Below are 17,377 nucleotides of genomic sequence, written 5' to 3' on the forward strand. Positions count from 1 at the left end.
GGCAATCCTCTGACGAGCCGGGCATGCATGTCCATTGAAGCAAAGCTGCTAAAACTATCGACGTTTTGTGAATATTATACCGAGGAACACTCTACCAAGTCGATCCATGGTGGATGATTCGCGCAATAACAACGAGGACTTTGTCGCTTTTCCATTTAAAGCCACGGAGCGAAAGTAAACATGGAGCTGCCATGCTTTTGTCATTTGAACACAGCAGTGCTGAGCGAGAAGAGTTTTCTTACCGTGCTAACTTCCACTTATTCAGCCACAAAACATCAGCTGGTTACTTGGGTGAGTTGTGATGATTCCATATATAGAAAAACAGCGTGTTCCTGTTGTTTGTGACTGTGATCACATTTGTAATCCGGCCGCGCCGCTCCGCCAACTCGAGTGTGCAGAGCTGCTTTCTCCTCTGCGCTGCCACTCCGGGACATTCACAAATGAAAAGGCTCGCCGAGGCGCCGCCTCCTCGCTGCGCTCCCACAACCAGAGTCACCGCTGCTCAAGGCTGCCGTGGGCCGCCTCCGTTAGCCTCCCTCTAGCTCTAGCAGCTGAGCACCTACACTGCCTGCGTGCGAGTGCGAGTACAGCATGAGGCGTGTTTTAGCAGCCCATCAAGAGCACAACAAATACATGCGCGACAGTCAATTGTGCCTCCGAGTTCAGGGGTTTTCCATCTTTCATGGCCCTCAAGTTGACTTTCATTTGAAGTGATTTTTATGACGGCATATTAGGACCATTGTAGGGGGGGCCATGACAGAGCCAGGGTAATATCCCAAGAAAAAAACAAACAAAAAAAATATTTTCCAGATTAAGGTCGTAAATTTTGCGAGAAAAAACTCGGATATTCCCTCAGATTATAAAATCAAAAATTTTTGAGAAAAAAACTCAAAATAATATTTTTTCTTTTAATTTTTGTGATCAAGATCCAAGAGTCAGATTCAACAAAGTGAAGAGAATTTGATCTCAGAATTTTCAAATGGGTGCACTAGGCTTTTCCATGACAACAGCAGTAAGAAAAAAGGACATTAAAAACAGAATGTTTGAAAAGCTCATCTTCCTCATTTTGCTGAGGGGCCCCCAGAAGCCCCTCAAGGCCCCCACTTTGAAAACCACTGTTGCGCTTCAATAAATGACCAGTACGGCATAAATGATTGAATTTTCGAGTCAAAAGGTGCCATTGCTTGCTATTACGTTCTGCAGATCAGGGATTCGTGAAATAATACTAGGACAGAGTATTCTGCCACAGTGTTGATCTCCTCAGTGTAATGTAACTGTATTACAATCTGCTCCATGCAGAGTGTTAAGGACAAGGAGGCCTGTCTCTCTATTTATATACTTCAAAGAGAACTGTCAGTTTCTTCTGAATGTCTGAAGAACAAGCTTGGAAAGGAAATTAAACGCTAATAAACTGGCTGACTGTGAATGTTAAATTTGTCTACTCTACGTGTCACGTTGACAGGCAAACAGCCATTGCCGGGAGGTTTTTAGCTCTAAAAAAAAAAAAAAAAAAAAAATCATATTTGGATGGTAATGCTATGAAAATGTCAAATGTATTTTAGAATTCATCCAGGATGGTGGCCGATGGATGAAAGAACAAGTTTCCTGCTCTGGTGGTGAGCAAAGTACCTCCACTAGGCATCACACCCAGCTCACTGGCCATAAACAGCACTTTGTGGCTTTACATAATGTTTCATGTTACAAGAAATACAGTATGAGCAGTCTGCCCAACAATTTGAGGGAGAAAGAAAGTCTCTCGAGGAGCCCAGATTGCTCTCTGGCAACTTCTATAAAATGCACAAGACAATTTGTGTTCAGCAGCAGCAGATCTGTGACCATGTACTTATCTCAGTGATACTGCCTTTAGCAAAGTCAAGTCACATAATAAAACCTGCTTTACTCCTTAGCCAACTGGCCCACCAAATGTGCCTAATAAGCAAAAATGCAGCAATGTGAAACTATATTCTACTGACTCTGCAACATTTCTGGAAAGTTCTTGTCAATTCACACAAGCTAAAAGCTTTCAAACTGGATTAAACCGCACATAGCACTCTGGGATATCTGTCCATCTACATTTCAGAATTTTAACAAGCCTTAGTGCAGGATAGATTTGCATTCCCACAAGCAACCAGCACGACAGGCTGTCATACAAGCATACCTCCAACATTGCCTAATGGTTAGAGACACCATTCCATAACTAACAGAGCCACAAGTCCAACGCCTACAACAGGGAAAGTGTCAGTCAACAGCCACATGTCCTTTCAAAGTGTCATTGGGGAAAATATTCAACCACTGCCTGCTCACTCCTCCTAGGCTGCTCTGGATAGGAGTTGCAAGTAAATAATTTAAGTGCAAGTAATGGCAAAGTGTACTGTGCACCCGTACGTTCCTATGATGCTTGTATCGAGGTACTACTGGAAGTACAGTGCAGGTTAGATAAACTCAAGACCTTCTTTTCCACTGCATCATTAAAAAAGCTCAAGACTGCCAAGCCTTACCTTTAAACTGTCGAGAAAAGTCACACTGTTGTCAAGTGACTATACAGATATTCTGGCAATGATTTCATCAGCTTACTGTTGATCAACAACAAGACTGATAGCAGTTAAACCTTTGAATGTTTAATATATATTAGGTTTTCAACACCGCATGCACACTTGAGGCGTGCTAAGTTTGGTCGACGGCACGAGCTAACTGTCCAGCATCTGTAAATCACCTTAAAGTGACAGTAGCAACTTTTCAGCTCAAGTCAGCAGAGTCCCACCCTCATCCTCCTAAGCCAGTGAACTTTGTGCTCCGATACTTGTCAATCATTTTGATGAGCTGTCTGCCTCGAAATGGCATCTAGCCTGAGGAAAAAGAAGTGGCAAACAGAGCAAATCTGCAATTTAAAAAAAAAAAAAAAATTATGGCAGAATTTTCTAACTGCTCTTTGTCTGCCATATATTTAGCTTTGCTGTGCTTCCTGCTCTTACTGCTTTCCACCGTTGTTGTTGTTGTTCTGACATCTTGCAATGTTGCTCTTACTCTCACTTATCACACACACACACCAAATGGTATATGCCTCAAAATGTCCCTTACATCACTATTAAGAGACATTGTTTTTTTGCATTAAAGAAACAGTAACTAAATAAGAAACACTATAGATCACCAGTCTATGTTTGTCTGTCTGTGGGTGCACATACTGTGTGTGGCTTCAAGGTGAGGCTGACCGCCACAGTAAAGGGAAGTTAGAGCAATAACAACAATGACACAAACCAGGAAGAAATGAAAGAACAGCAAAGGTAGACGTGCCACAGACAAGATTCGGTCAGAGAGGGTTTTCATTGGCATTGCTTCATTGCTTTTATTGCTTTTAGTTTTTTCGCCAAAACACATTGTGCAGTAAATCTTTAACTTTGCAAGAAATCCATGACAATTGCTCTCTTCAAAGAGCAATTTCGGCTGGTGATCCCCCCATAGAATAAAACCATAAATGCTGATTCAGTACCTTGTGGCTGAACAGCTGGTGTGGCTGGGTCAACTTTGGCCGGTTCTGTAGGCTTGGTGGGTTGTGGCGGAGAAGGTGTGGGTTGTTGTTGCTGCTGTTGCTGCTGCTGTGTCGCTGGGGTTGGACAGGTTTCTCTGACCACCAGTGAGGTTGGCTTATCTTTACTCTCCTGGACCAGTCGAGAGGCCTGAGAAATCACAGATGATGTAGAAAAAGCACAAATGAGAAAAGATATCTGAAAATGTAATGAAAACACAGAATCTGAGTCAGTGTCTTTAATGTCAGCGACTCCCAAATAAAATAACTGGAACAGCTGAGAAAATGAAAGCAATGTTCATTATAAATTTCCATTGTACTGTATGACTTATATGTACTATCATTGAGTAAATTAAAATTTAAGACTTTTTTTCTGCAGACCCCTTTAAACATTCAGGGGATGTGAAGAGCAACACAAAAAGGTGGGGACACAAAGTATGTAAAGAAATAAAACGTCAAATTCATGAAACACAAATGAAAAGTATAGGTTGAAAAGTCGCATCGCCTATGCCATTTGAGGAACCACTGCAAGAGATATGTATGTTACTGTGAGAGAAGGATGCTCTCATGCTATTCGTTCACAGCTAGTTGTGGGAAGGAATGCGCATGAGTTTATTTTTGGAGAACTGACGACTCATATTTGAATGAATTTCCCAAATATCTGGGGTGTTCCAAAAATATGTAACTAATCCCCAATAACTGCCTCACTCATTAATATCATCTGTGCCAAGGGAAAGCACTTCCATTCATTTTCACACAGATCATTTTGCTGTTAATCCAACCTCAATTACAGTGGCTGTCTAAACTTGCTCTGGTGTGTCAATACATTGTTTACGCAGCCATTAACTGGAATGCCAAGAATGAGAAAGTCCCTGTGTTGTTTTTGCAGTAAGCTCTGCTTTTTTGCTTTTAAAATAAGTTAACGTTTTTTTTAAGTTGACACCACTTAAATAAAAAACAGGCAAATCAAAAAAATCTTCAACAGTAATTCAAATACTGAAGTTTTTCTAGGCCTTGGTGTGTGCAAATGTCCTGACCGTTGGCTGTATTTGTAGGTTGATGGCGGTGAGCTGGACCGGCTGGGCTTTAGCGTGGCTGAGGGACGAGTGGAGGGCGTGGGGGCTGATGGTGGAGTGGAAGATGGTGGCCTGCTGGCTGGGCGTGGAGGGCTGCTGAGGGGCAGGTTTGGGCAACACAGGGACAGGGTGCTGTGATGGCTGAATGGAGGCCGTCTGCAGCAGCTGGCCCTGCGTCCTTTGGGATCCTTGGTTCTGATGGACCACAAATTGCTGCTGTTGCTTGTGCTGCTGAACCAGCGAGTGGGGCTGGATCTGAGTGTACGCTGGAACAAGAAAACAACACAGTCAGTTTTAGGAATGATGGTTTGTAATCCTGTAGATTGCTTCTATGTGTGGATAACTAACTTTTGTGTCTGTCAGTCACAGAAACATCTATCGTATCCCGAAAACCACCAGCGACATTGACTATTTCACCTGTCAATCTGCCTTTAGAATAGGTCTTACAAATAATAGTTGGTTACATGTCAAAGATGCTGGTGATGTCCTCAAATTTACCAGCTGCAGAGAGAGCAGCGTTTGGCTTGTGTTCATCTCCCAACCTGCTCCTATTAACGGCAGCAGTATTCTGGTTTCACCATGCTCCGTGCTAGTTGATTAATTGCTTATTTATTTTTGTGACATGCACAAAAAAAGAGCTTATCAGACACCACACATACAACTGCAATGGTGAAACAATACGTCATCGCAAAATAATAGATTACTGCAAAAATTCTTTATCTTAAAGTCCAATCTCCCAAGCTTGATGGATAAAATCAACAAAAAAGGCCCCTTCCTGAAACACAACACAATTTTTCAGTCATCCAACAAACAGAAATCAGCAGAGAAGGTGGATGATCATGCAAGGGACAATAAAACGTAAGATGTACCTCATTCTCAATCTCTCTTAGCTCACACAGCAAACAAAATCTTTCCTCCTCTGGGGGGTCACTATGATGTTATGGAAGTAGTAACATAGCAGTAACATCTCTGTGTATCTCTGTTATTATGGTCACTGTGATTGCAGACTTTTTCAGTCTAAATGAATTACTTCAAAAGCAAGCTCATGTGTGACTATGAGACAATTAACCAACGCAGAAAGTCATCAGTATGCTCTTCAGTGTAAAAACTGCTCAATGTGTGTGAACATTTAAATCTCAGAAGAAGCAGAAGGAAGCCACACACTCATCACTCCAGTGCTATGGAATTTATTTACTTACAAATCAACATTTTGACACATATTTAAATATAAGATGCTCAATGGTTTATTATTTTGGTGAAAAACATGGGGTGATTATTGGTTCACAATAACTGTGATTTTCACCAGCTTGAATAATCAGTATTATCATAGCATCATGGGAGAACTGAAATCATGTGGTAAAAATGTGATACTGTTGCACTATACCCGATTCCACAGGAGTGTTCCACCTGCACTGGCACGAAACACACATTACAGGCCACAGGTCTGGTCAGATGCTATTGTTTCCGATAATTTAATTTATAAATACTAGACAAATAGCTTACTACAAACCATGAGCAGGATTTATTTAAAGCATGCTCACAACTGTCCAGGCTCACCATATATCAGGAGCAGGGGCTCTGCTACAGACTCATAAACAACAAGGGTGAAAAAAAAAAAAAGTAACGTCTGCCAACAAGGAGCTTGTTTTGTTGCGTTCCCATCGCTTCTGTGTGTCCCTGGTTGACAGGATGTAATATTAAGAGCTTGCTGAAAGGTGCACAGACAGGCTTGCTGTTGCAGTTTTGGCCCAGCCATTACTCACAAATTGTCTCTATGGTCTGTCACCACCTGTCAGCGCCGGTGTGGACAAAATGACAACCTGAGCTCATAACTTCCCCTGAAACCTGAGACGCAACACATCAATCATGTATTGTAGTAGACTATGTGTGTGTGTGTCTGTGTGTGTGAGTGGTCCTAAAACACAGAAGCAGCGGAAGTAGCCCCGGGCTGGTCATGTCTTAGAATCGCCTCGGGAAAGAACGTAGAGAGCCAATGGTCCATGACACACTATACAACCAATGGTGAATCACTGGGCCCCCAACCCTTTCATTGCCTCCTTAACCTCTGACAACTCTACCACAAAGCAGTGAGGACTAATTGAGTCATTGTCATTACTCAATCCCAAAAAAGAACGAATCACAAGAATATGGACTGTATATTTTCCCCCAACACCACTGTGGTTGAATACAGTAGCTCTAGCCATGAGTTGTGTGATCACGGAGGTGTGTGGGGTGACGTTAGCAAACCCCCCTCGTAAATTTAAGGATGGAATACTGCCAAGCACACCAGTGTTTGTCCACCCCCGCCACACCCTGTTCCCTCCCCCACTTTTCTTTTTTTCATAATGTTTTGTGTGGGATAGCTTCCATCTGGTTTCAAAGTTTTCCCGTGAAGCGCTGACCGCAGTCTGTACCCTGCTGTGGAAAATATAGATGTTTCGACCCAGAGGAGTTGCATGTCATCAGACCTTTTAATGCTTCAGGATCGGCTGGAAAGTGTTTTCTTTTTTCACCCAGTGAGATGCAGTGGAACCCATGTACAGAAAATGTGGTTAGCTATGGTGTACGGGGAAAGCCTTTAGTTAGGATTTACGAAAGTTCAGAGTAGGACGGATGTTAGGCTGGGACAGCTGGGTACGGCCAGTAGCGGGATAAGCAACAATGCGGGGCTATAAGATGGTTCACACTTAAAAGGAAATTTAAGCAGACACTTCAGGGAATAATAAGAGGCATCAATTCCACAGCTTGGCTAGCTCTGAAGGGAGGAGGGGGATTTCTGAATCATTGCACACCGGATACAAGAAACAGCCCTCCCTGTGAATCTCGACAGCTTTCTCAGGCCCCTAATGAGGAACAGAGACAGGTCTTGGAAGGAGAGGAAGAGAGGGGAATTCATTTAAATGCTATTCCCCCTCAAGGCCTTGGGATTAAGCAGTGGTATGACTCAGATCCCCACGCCCACACACATATACAAATACATATATATGTATGTATATATACATATATATTAGGGGTGTAACGATACATGTATTCATATTGAAAATTTTCAGTACAGGACGTTGGGTTCGGTACAGAGGTGTGCAGCACGGCTGAGTTAGTATAATAGGTGGCGGAACATAAGTTTCGTGTGAAACAGTAGAGGGCAGCAGTACGCCGGGGAAGCACCTAGTCTCTTTAAAAAGAAGCATAATAAGCTACACCTGAAGCATGACCTGAAGCCTGAGCACTGATGTCATGGCTACGGCTATTGCTACCAAAACCGGGACTAGCGAGAAACTAGAGCTTGAAGAGCGTCCCTTGTCGTTAAAATCTCCTGTTTGGGAACACTTCGGCTTCCTGGTCAAATATTGCAACGGACAAAGACAAGTGGCTAAAACGAAGGCAGTGTGCCGACATTGCTCAGCTGAGATCGGGTACGTTCATGGCAACGCGACAAACATGCTGTTTCATTTGAAACGGCGTCATCCGAGTGTGAATATCTCTGGTACAAGAAAAAAAACCACCCGAGTGCAAACACAGCTGACTACGGCATTCAAGCAGCCTCTCCCTAGCAGTTCAGATCAGGCCAAAGATATAACAACTGCCATCGGAGTTTTTATAAACGGAGTCTTCCTTTCCTGGGTCGGTCCTCATGTGTGCCAGTTTCGTTGTAGCGCTTGATGGTTTTTGCGACTCCACTTGGGGACACATTTAAAGTTTTTGCAATTTTCCGGACTGACTGACCTTCATTTCTTAAAGTAATGATGGCCACTCGTTTTTCTTTAGTTAGCTGATTGGTTCTTGCCATAATATGAATTTCAACAGTTGTCCAATAGGGCTGTCGGCTGTGTAGTAACTTGACTTCTGCACAACACAACTGATGGTCCCAACCCCATTGATAAAGCAAGAAATTCCACTAATTAACCCTGATAAGGCACACCTGTGAAGTGAAAACCATTTCAGGTGACTACCTCTTGAAGCTCATCGAGAGAATGCCAAGAGTGTGCAAAGCAGTAATCAGAGCAAAGGGTGGCTATTTTGAAGAAACTAGAATATAAAACATGTTTTCAGTTATTTCACCTTTTTTTGTTAAGTACATAACTCCACATGTGTTCATTCATAGTTTTGATTTCTTCAGTTAGAATCTACAATGTAAATAGTCATGAAAATAAAGAAAACGCATTGAATGAGAAGGTGTGTCCAAACTTTTGGCCTGTACTGTACATACATACATACATGTATATACACACACAAAAATATACATATACATACATGCACACACACACACACACACACACACACACACACACACACACACTTCAGTATGTGGCAACGGCCTGCACTCCCTCTTGGCTATGCATGTGGCATGTGTGTAGATTCCTGTGTCTCTGTTTGTGCGTGCTGTTGCAGGATGTCTCGAGGAAAGGACTGTACGCATTCCCAATGGGTTTTTAACACCAGGCCCTGGAAAATCCCTGAGTTTCCACATTCTTAATGTGGCTGCTGCTTTGGCTGCTTGCTTTTACGTAGCACATTCTAAACTAAACCAATAGCGCAACAGCAAGCCTTAGGCTATCTCTCACAAATGGAGTTCAAAATTAGGTTTGCAGATATCAAGTCGACATTGACTTTAAGAAAGGACAAGCTAAATGAATCCAGTTCCTGGTTGGGTTAAGGGCAGTGCTGCCCCAGAGGAAGCGAGGCCCATGTTCCACTGTGAAAACACCAAAATACTATGCCTAAGCCAAGTTAAACCTTTAAATGAAATGACAAAAACTGAAAGAAAGAAACACAGCTTTATCATTATATCTGAATGTCAAGGCTGGACATAGTACATGAAAGGAGGGAGAAAAACAGATGGTAAACCACAGTATTTTAGCAGTGGCACGGTCAGTGAAAATCCAAGTCCACCTACACAATCCATTAAATAAACCGACAAAGTAAAAGTAGGTGAAAGCCATGACCTCACCAAGTTCACCTATTACGTTTGGGTAAGGTAAAAGTAGGGAGCTGGTGTCTGCCTACCAATCACAAGCAGTTTACAACATGGCTGCACTTCCAGCCTCGTCCCTAATAAGAGGAAAATGATCCCCTCTGTATATCCGTGGTGGTCAGAATCACTACAACACAGCTGCAAAAATGATCTGCCAATCCCCTTCCTTCTGACAGCTCAATTACAACTCCCATCCAAAAATAGCCGATACAATACACCACGCCTCTTCCATTTCACTATGGGCTGTTGTCTCAGATCAGGTTGGACTGTGTGGCTCAGTGACAGACTAGGGTTATATCAGGCTAAGTAGTAATGACGTAGTGATGGATTTGATTCATAGAGCTTTCCCTGCTTATCTAGACACCCACCATGCCATGTTGTGAATAACATGTTATCAGTAAAATCTGGCAAATGAAATGCAGAGCCGGAAACATCTAAAGCCTGCAGTTTTTAAAGCCAAGTTCGTAGACTGGGAGGGAAATGAGCACCACTGACCAACCAAATGCTGCTAAATCTGAGCCAGGTTTGTCTATTCTATCAGGGAACTAACAATGAACTGGAAGTCTTATTCTTTTCTAAAAATCTAGTTGGCCGGTAAAATAGTGCAAGCAGCTGGTGAATTTTAGGATTTACCAGACACGGTGGCATGTAGGCAAAAAATGCCCCTCCCCTCCCTTTTATTGTAGGCTGGAAATCAAAGCGCATAATGACCTAGTCACGGTCAACTTCAATCTAAATCCTTATCCTTCCCTGAGTCCCATCAGCCCGCCATGCCAGCTCTCTTCCTGATCCACAGTGTATTAATTCCCCTGCATCTCACAGGCACACCTGTCCCTCATGGCTTGCTGCTATGGCAACGCATGTTAATTTTTCAGACTGCATGCAGCCAGGTTTTCAGCTTCCATCTTCCCTTTCATTTTATGTGAATCCATTACAGCAACAAAGCGAGACAAAGACACAGTTGTGCACTCACACGCTCAGCTAATCCCCCCTCCCAACCACCTCCCCCCACCCAAACACACACACACACACAGATCTGCCACACAGGCACCATAAGTAGGGTGTAACACACACACAGTGCACAGTGTATAAGTTTAACATTCATCATTACTGGCACACATGCACACACATGGCTACTACAGCCACCACCAGCAGATACACAAACAGACACACACATAAGGAGGCAGGCTACACACTGCTCAGTGCAAGTGGATGCACTGAGTTAATCAGCTTGTACTGCTGGCATATTCACAGCCATTCAAGTTTAAAAAAAAAAAAAAAAAAAAAAAAAAACAGCTGCTGACTTCCAACCACACAATAACAGATCTAGAAAGACTCTTCGGTGGCAGCACGCCTTTCACAGCTTCCAATTCACAAAGCAGCTTGACTGTTCCAGACACACACACTCTTCTCTTCTGTCTCTTCTCACCCCCATAGTGGGTGACTGTGTTTGGTGATGCAGGTCCCGACATGCCACATATACAGCAGGGAAAAATATCACAAGCGGGAAGTCAAGTGAAGTAAGCCTCTATTCCAGCCTTACTGTAAGTACAGGAGCACATTTCTATATGTGATGACTCACTGCACCCTTGAGTATAATTTGAGGTTTGAGCTGTACATCTGCTGCAAAAAAATGAAGCGTGTGACAGACAATCTGGCAGTTCAATATATTTGCCATGTCGGTGGAATGTTCTGTGTCATCTCTGTGCAATATGTGTGTGTGTGTGTGTGTGTGTGTGTGTGTGTGTGTGTGTGTATCTGGACTGTTTACACATTTCATAAGCTACTGATTCTTTAACCACAGCATAGGTTGAACAAAATACTTTTGTTCAGGCTGTCTGGATAAACCGACATGCAGGGCCAGGGGCCAAAAACAGTTTCGGGTTTGATGACATGTTATGTTGTAGTTTCTTATACCTTATATCATCACAACACATGTTATTAGGCTGGTGAGCAAGTCCTCTCAAGACACACCACTGATATTTAAAGCTGCATATGCCAAACTTCAGCTCAGGATTAGACAACATGGTTTGAAGTAGCCGGCTGTGGCACTGTCGAATACTCTACTAACCTGGAGCAATAAGAGGCTGGGCGCTGACAGCTGTGACGCTGCGGCTCATGTTTAAAGCTCGCACCTCTGTCACGGCCGCACCATCCCCCTTCTTCCCTCCATCAGACGGGCCGTCAACTGAGGCGGCCTTGGCCCCTGCCGAGGCTCCCTGGGTCCCCTGGTTGGGGTTCTTGATCAGTGAGGCAGGCTGGATAGGCACAGGACTCTGCTTCAGGCTCAGGGCCTGCAAGGTCTGGGTCTGAGAGGAGGACGTGGTCGCCCCCTGCTGGCCACGGATGGCCAGGTTCTGTACCTGATTCTTAAACAGACACAGAGGGGGAGATAACATACACCATGATGTGAGTAAAACAAGAATTTCATTCAGAATTTGTACAGAGTCTGTTCCTTCTAATATTAATGAAAATAAATCTTATTCTTCCATTACGTGATGCCCTAAGTATTCCAACAACTGAAGCACATTCTTACAATTGAAATGGCATATTACAGCTATACTATTAACAGCTAAAAGTATAAAATGTTTCAATTTATTCATTCAGTATATATCTGCCATATGCCTGATGATACTTCCATAAACATCTGACATACTCTAGTGCAGGCTTCCAGTTACTGTGCCAATTTTCTCTAAACTCTTCAATGTTATGTTCACCTCTGTGATTAGAGCATGAGAGAAAAAAATCTACCATTCATGGCAACTAACACAAATTTGCCAAAAAAAATGCCATAGGCTACTACCTGTGAGGAAGCCTGTGTGGAGCTCTCTGACTGGACAGCCGTCACCGTGGCCGTGGGGGTGAAGATGAGCTGTGGAGACAGGGGAACAGCTCGGCCCAGGCTCCTGGCTACTTGCACAAGGTTACTCTGCTGGGCCTAGAAAGCACCACACACACATCCACATTAAGAACTATGAATAAATGAGTGAGTGAATGAATTAATTCTCTTCTAAATTATAACAATTTGTCAAGCCAGGATGCAAAAACAAAGAAGCAAACAAATAAAAACACTCAGGAATTGATTGAATTAGTTAACACTGAGTTAAGTCCTGAGGAAAGAACTCTCTAAATTGTTGTACACACAGAAAGTAGCTAGATTTTGGTTGCATGCTTGCCATGTGTAAACCAGGGTAACCAGAGGTCCATGATATTAAAAAAATTAAAGTGCGCTATGCAAAACTACCCAGGGTTGATTGAAGTAAGTGATTGACTGAAGTGAATTTAGACTAACCTAATCAATCATAGACTCAACCATAAAAATTACAAACCATTTTCATGTTGCTTTTCAATAGTGTGTAAATGGTCCAAATCTCTATAAACAGATTCTATATATTTATATCTATAGAATCTGCAAGAGAGGGACAAGATTTTGGTACAGGAAGTGTTCTGGTGTCCACTTCCATTTCTGCTGTAGTCTGAGTAGCTACTGTTTGTAGTACAAGTATTTTTAAAAAGGTAAACAGTCTGTGTGGAAAGGGAAATGGGTGGAACACATTGGCATAAATGTCGGCTGGATCTAAAACCCCTTCAAAAGTATCAGTGTTTGTGCATTGTGTGGAGAAACGTTCAGAAAGGGTGTGGGTTCCGTGTCAGAGAGGGTCCTCACTTCAATCAACCCTCAGCAATTTTGCATTATGCACCTTTAACATAATTATAAAACTGTGTTTCTTAGACAGATTTACACATATACACACAATAGCTTCTGGTTGGGTAATAATTTTCTATTGAAAAACAACAAATATTTGTGAAAAGTGTAGACTGCACTACTTAAACACTCTATATGCTAAAACTATAACTGGCATGAAAGCCATGGCAGTGGGAGCAGAGAGATGCTATTTGATGACTGCCAGAAACATCACACCTAGTTAACAATGCTGCTTGCTCCCCCATAATGAGGAAGCAGGCACAGTCTGTGTTGGCACACCGAGTGCCAGCTGTTCAACTTGTGCCAAAATGAAACAGACAAGTTACACATAACCAGCAATACTAAAATAATACACAAATAAGCCCAGACACTTAAAAAACTACTTTATCCTCCTTGAATGACTGTGTTTAAGAACAACTGGACCTGAAACGACAGCTAAGAGAACACCTGTGACCTCTGAAAATGTTCTCAGTGCATTCATGCACATTCAAGTCATTCCCTCTAGTGTTTATAATGAGTCCTCTGGGGCCGGACAGATTATCCTGACCACCTCCCTGGCGGCCTGCCCGGAAGTAAAATGAAAATAAAGCACGCCATTTACTATGGCAGAGTAAGCATGCATGCATAACACGCAGGCCAAGCACAAAATGCACACACAGCCTCCAGAGGAAAAAGATTGAGCTCGAGTACGCCTATTTGTTTGCTCATGCGGTATATGAACGTGTGTGTTCACTTTTGTTTATGCATATATGCACACTTCTGAAAGTCCGCCAGTGGCTGTGCTCCCTGCGTCTCATCTCTCACCATCTGTGCGCGCAGGTACATCTGTGCCTGGCTGGCCGTCAGGGTGGGGCTGGATGGGCTGCCCAGCAAAACGGCCTGCTGGGAAATACTGGTGGGGGCGGAACTGACACTCTGGGCTCGGCTGATTAGCTGGGCTGCCGCTGGGGAGGTGGTCAAGTTGATCTGTAGAGAAAGAAGAGCACCAGGATCATTAGCTTATAAACTTTCACTTTTGGCAACCAGGGACTCAAGTACATAAGCTTTCCTAGTAACTAACATCATTCACAGGCTTCCTCCTCCACACAGATGAAAAAGCCAGGGGGAAGGTCCCCCATTATTGTGGAAAAAGACAAGCAGCAAATGAGACCCACCCACCGACCTCTCATTGGTTTTAGTTGTTCATTCAATTTGTACAGGAAAGTGCGACTTGTTAATGGTCCCAATAACTTGTCCAAGTTTATTAAGTGCAACTGAATACTGCCTGAGATCTCCACATTTGCCAACCACTTGTTTTCCGCCTTCACTCTTTTCCTGAAGAAATGCTGTATATTCTGCAGGGTGGGTGGAAGACAGGCAGAAATCCAAAAATGATCACCACCCATTAAAACCAGAAGTCCAGTGAAAGGGGAGCTTCATCAGGGGTACTTCTTACCCTTTTACAAGCCCCAAAGTTTCTTAGTGTCAAATATTTTACAAGGGTTGGCATCTTAATTTTGTCATTTTGGAATACTTTGGAAAACTCTTCAAACTCAAGTGTGAGAAAGAAGTCGCAGAGCATACAAGAGCTGTTATGGTGCAGGGCCCAGTTTCTCAAAAGCATCTTAGTGCTAAAATCAGCTTTGCCCAATAGACAAAGCTGATTTAAAGATGCTGATAGGTTTTTGGGAAACTGCGCCTGAGAACATGAACTGCACTCACTGTAGCCTGAGAAGATCCTGTTTGCTGTGATGAAGTGCCATTCTGCGAAGAGCTTTGCCGGCCCGCTGCAATACTGGCCTATCTCAGAGCAACAGAGGAGAGAGAGCGAGAGAGACAATGATTTAAGAGATGATTACTATCATGTGAGTGCAACTGTAAAACCATTAGTCAATTAGTGGCTGCATGTCAGTGCATTTAGTTTCCCATAGAGAAAAGCATGCAGTTAACCTTTTTTTTGACAATATATGTCACACAACTCAACTCTGCTTTTACACAGCTGGTTCAGAGTAGTCAAGCTCTTGGTTTAAAAAAAAACTGATGCAGCAAAAAACTGACAAAAGCTGACAATTCCCTGAAGCCATTTCTGAATTTCATTTGCGAATTTCCTGCGGGATGAATAAAGTATCTATCTATCTATCTATCTGAAACATGTCAAAAATAACAACAATCATTAGTTCATTCCCTCTATTCTTTATAATGTGAGAATGCTTCCCCCTCATGTCCTGTGTGCTAACCTGCTGCACGGCGGCCAGGCTCTGGAACTGAGCAGTGCTGAGGTTGTGCTGCTGCTGGAGAGCTGCAGTCTGAAGCATCAGATGCTGCTGCTGAGCAGCGTACATCTGCTGCAGGTACTGTGCTGCTGTGTTAGGCTGCCTGTGGAGCGCCTGCTGGATTACCTACATGTAGGGAGAAAGACAGACACAGGACTGGTAATGCCACAATAACCTGCACGATCTTTTCTAAGTGTTTTGTAAGTGCGCAATGATTGCAACTAAGTGTTCATATATCAGAATCAATTTCCTGAAGAGAGCCAATGTGAATAGATTTCCATTTGCAAACTAATAGGAATTTTGCATTTCACAGGTCACTGCAGACTGATGGACTTGGACTTGTAAGAGCAACCTTACAGCATGTCCAAAGTTGACTGACAGCTTTGGTCTGGTTGCCAAGCAACCAGAGTGAGGCTGACCCCCGGTCCATTGGATTATAGAACCAGCCTGACCCTTACACCTATTGGGACGAAGGTCAAAGGAGCCTAAATGCAATGGATAAATCCATTCAAGACTCACTGAGCACAAATGACAGACAGTCCTTTATGCTGAGTGAGCTGGATGGTGACAATACTGCTTGCTTCCTTTTTTGTCAGAAGGATGAGTACAAAGAAAGGAGGATTGAATAGGCCAATATCCTGCCATCACAGCATCAGCATTAAAAGTTGAGCGGACCTTGCACCGCCTCTGTGGGTCTCCAGGGGTCAAGAGCACTAAAGCAGAGCACAAAGGATTTAACAGCCAATTTGAAGACCATGCTTCTCTTAAACTCCGGCAGCCCACATATTTAAATTTCCTTCAGTAGATTTAACAGTAACACAATTTAAAAGCCTCTGATTTGATTTATTAACTTGTTTCATGGAATCAATCGACTGAGCAGTGCAAGATGGGCTTTGTGCTTTGTGGGCGCCAACAGAGGGCAGCAGAACAGAGCAAAGGACGTTTAACCTCATGTGCATATGAATGTGTAGGCTAATCGACTCTGTCTGTAGGTTTTGTGCATATTTGATGAATCCTACAAGTCAAACACACAACACTAAAGCTTCTCACATATTCAATATTTTTTAATCAAAATGATAATGTACATACCTGTACTGTCTGACGGTCAGGGATCCCACTGTAGACAGATATCTGAGGCACTGACTGTCTCCCTGTAGTAGTACTACTGCTGCTACTACCACTAGTACTACTACTAGTAGTACTACTACTACTACTACTACTTGTAGTGGTAGAAGTAGTACTACTGCTGGCAGCGGTGGTGCTGGAGGTGCTGGTGCTGGAGGAGGTGGTGGTCCCAGAGCTGCTGGCTGTGGAGGCGGGGGCCCCTGGCTCACTCTCCATGGTTCCCTCCACTCGTCTCACCTTTGACCCCCGGCTCTTCTGGATGGCTCTCCTGTGCCTGGGAATGAGAGAGCATATGACAAGAGTGTCTTACCATATGACAGCTTCTGTGGGAGAGGATGATTATGCGGCATATTTACTGACAGACACGTCATGTCCACCCATACACAGCAATAAAGGAGTGTCATTCTGCTTCCACATCCGCAGCAGCTGGAAGATGGAGAACATTTTCCTTGTGCTCGGTGCATTTAAGAATTATTGACAAGAATAACATATAAATGGATTGCAGTGTATGTGCTATACTCCCTGTCCCTGACTTTTGACTAATGATTTCTAGATCAGGATGACAAGATGACTCGTGTAAACCTGAAACTTTATTGTTTTTGCACAGATGAAACACAGAGCTGATAAAACGCAGTGAAAGAATATGATGCTTAAAAAATAAAAGAGAAAACAGAAATGATAAACATTGCAGGTAAGATGAAAGCAAACCCAAGAGGCTTATGA

At 43.2% G+C, this 17,377-nt stretch overlaps 1 protein-coding gene across 1 annotated transcript in view; it reads right to left on the reverse strand.

Moving 5' to 3' along the window:
• Window positions 1-17,377, reverse strand: part of phc2b (polyhomeotic homolog 2b (Drosophila)) — a 34,553-nt gene that overhangs the window by 6,327 nt on the left and 10,849 nt on the right. Inside the window, exons 2-9 of the mRNA XM_030051821.1 lie at window positions 16,619-16,928; window positions 15,494-15,655; window positions 14,979-15,056; window positions 14,082-14,243; window positions 12,375-12,509; window positions 11,643-11,940; window positions 4,561-4,865; window positions 3,488-3,674 (exon numbers count right to left, since the gene is read on the reverse strand). Of these exons, the coding sequence (XP_029907681.1) occupies window positions 3,488-3,674; window positions 4,561-4,865; window positions 11,643-11,940; window positions 12,375-12,509; window positions 14,082-14,243; window positions 14,979-15,056; window positions 15,494-15,655; window positions 16,619-16,870 (1,579 nt within the window). The 5' untranslated portion in view covers window positions 16,871-16,928. The remainder of the gene's footprint in view (window positions 1-3,487; window positions 3,675-4,560; window positions 4,866-11,642; window positions 11,941-12,374; window positions 12,510-14,081; window positions 14,244-14,978; window positions 15,057-15,493; window positions 15,656-16,618; window positions 16,929-17,377) is intronic.

This window comes from Myripristis murdjan, chromosome 5, assembly GCF_902150065.1.
Source record: "Myripristis murdjan chromosome 5, fMyrMur1.1, whole genome shotgun sequence".
NCBI lineage: Eukaryota > Metazoa > Chordata > Actinopteri > Holocentriformes > Holocentridae > Myripristis > Myripristis murdjan.